Raw genomic sequence first — 1,618 nt, 5'->3', positions numbered from 1 at the left:
TGTTTGCTTGCACATCTCTATTTGTATATTTACGCATATCTTCACTAATCTTTTTTATCGTTTTGTTTATTTATTAACTTTGTCTTTGATATTATTTTATTTTATTATGCATTTAAGGCGGGGTATTTCTTTTGGTTGTTTTTGTTGCTGTTGTGTGGTTTGACCAAGGTGTACGTACACCTCAAGGCTGCATGCAACAGAAGGCTAAACCCTAAACCCTAAACCCTAAACCCTAAACCCTAAACCCTTGCGTGTGTGTTGTTACCACAGACTTGGAGAGTATTGTATCTGGGGGCGTGACGGTTGATTTCTTTCGTCTGGATAAAACAAAACCAGCAGCAGCAGCAGGAGCAGCAGCAGCAGCAGGAGCAGCAGCAGCAGCAGCAGCGGAGGGACAGCTGCCGTGTCTCCTCTTTGATGAAGTTGATGGGCTAAGTGCAGGAGACAGAGGAGGCTCTCAAGCAATGATAAAATTAATTGATAAAACAAATGTGCCTATCATTTGCATCTGCAACGACCGCATGAGTACCAAGGTAAACCCTAAACCCTAAACCCTAAACCCTAAACCCTAAACCCTAAGGTGAACAAAAACACACTCGTCACGCTTTCCAAACCAACAGCCTCTGCGAATGCGTTTAGGGTTTAGGGTTAAGGGTCTAGGGTTTTCATAACAGAAGAAGCTAGAGCGTACTCCTTACGCCACAGGAGCCTAAAGACGCTGCAGGGTTTAGGGTTTAGGGTTTAGGGTTTGTGGTTTGCAGGTGCGCACTTTGGCCACTCGTTGTTTAGACCTGCGTTTTGACAAACCCTCATTAAGAGACTTAAAAGTGCGGATGCAGCAAATAGCAAATGCAGAAAAATTAATTGTCTCCGATGAAACCCTCACTCGAATTGCGGAGGCTTCAGGTAAACCACGCTGAGGGTTTAGGGTTTAGTGGGGCTTATGAGGGTTTATTAGGGTTTAGTATGGTGTCTGAGGGTTAATGAGGGTTTATTAGGGTTTATGAGGGTTAATGAGGGTTTATTAGGGTTGATGAGGGTTAATGAGGGTTTATGAGGGTTTATGAGGGTTTGTGGGTGTCGGCTCGCCTATGGCTTTGAATTGTTGTTGGAGAGTTTGGTGTTGTTACCTTTGAGGATTAGGGTTTAGGGTTTAGGGTTTAGGGTTTAGGGTTTAGGGTTTGGGCGTTCAGGCGGCGATATGCGGCAGTGCGTGGGCCAGCTGCAGATGCTGGCTATGGAAGCCCATCATCGGCAGCAGCTGCAGCAGCAGCAGCAGCAGCAGCAGCAGCAGCAGCAGCAGACACAGCAGGCAGCTATCTGTGCAGCGAAAGACACCCAAGTGCGTCTAAACCCTTAAACCCTAATATATATATATATATTATATTGTTATATATACACATGCTTTGTTATTTATTTTATATATTTACTATATATAATGCATTATTATACATTGCCTTTTACATATTATGTATATTATATTTTGTGTTTTATATATTATATATTATTTGTTATATGTTACATATTATATACTACATATTATATATTATATATTATATATTATATATTATATATTATATATTATTTGTTATATGGATTATAGATTATATATTATATA

General features: G+C 40.5%; 1 protein-coding gene across 1 annotated transcript; it reads left to right on the top strand.

The window, feature by feature from the left end:
- Positions 1 to 270: 270 nt before the first annotated feature.
- Positions 271 to 1,342, top strand: EAH_00067110 (replication factor c subunit, putative; the record flags this gene model as incomplete). Its single annotated transcript, XM_013392599.1, has 3 exons — positions 271 to 533; positions 762 to 906; positions 1,194 to 1,342. Coding segments are annotated over 3 exons (557 nt in total), but the record flags the coding sequence as incomplete, so codon positions are not given.
- Positions 1,343 to 1,618: the final 276 nt, after the last annotated feature.

The sequence above is a fragment of the Eimeria acervulina genome, genomic scaffold (assembly GCF_000499425.1).
Source record: "Eimeria acervulina Houghton genomic scaffold, Eah_scaff2628, whole genome shotgun sequence".
Lineage (NCBI taxonomy): Eukaryota > Apicomplexa > Conoidasida > Eucoccidiorida > Eimeriidae > Eimeria > Eimeria acervulina.
Note: the sequence above shows the minus strand (reverse complement) of the source record. Positions and strands in the feature narration are given on the sequence as shown.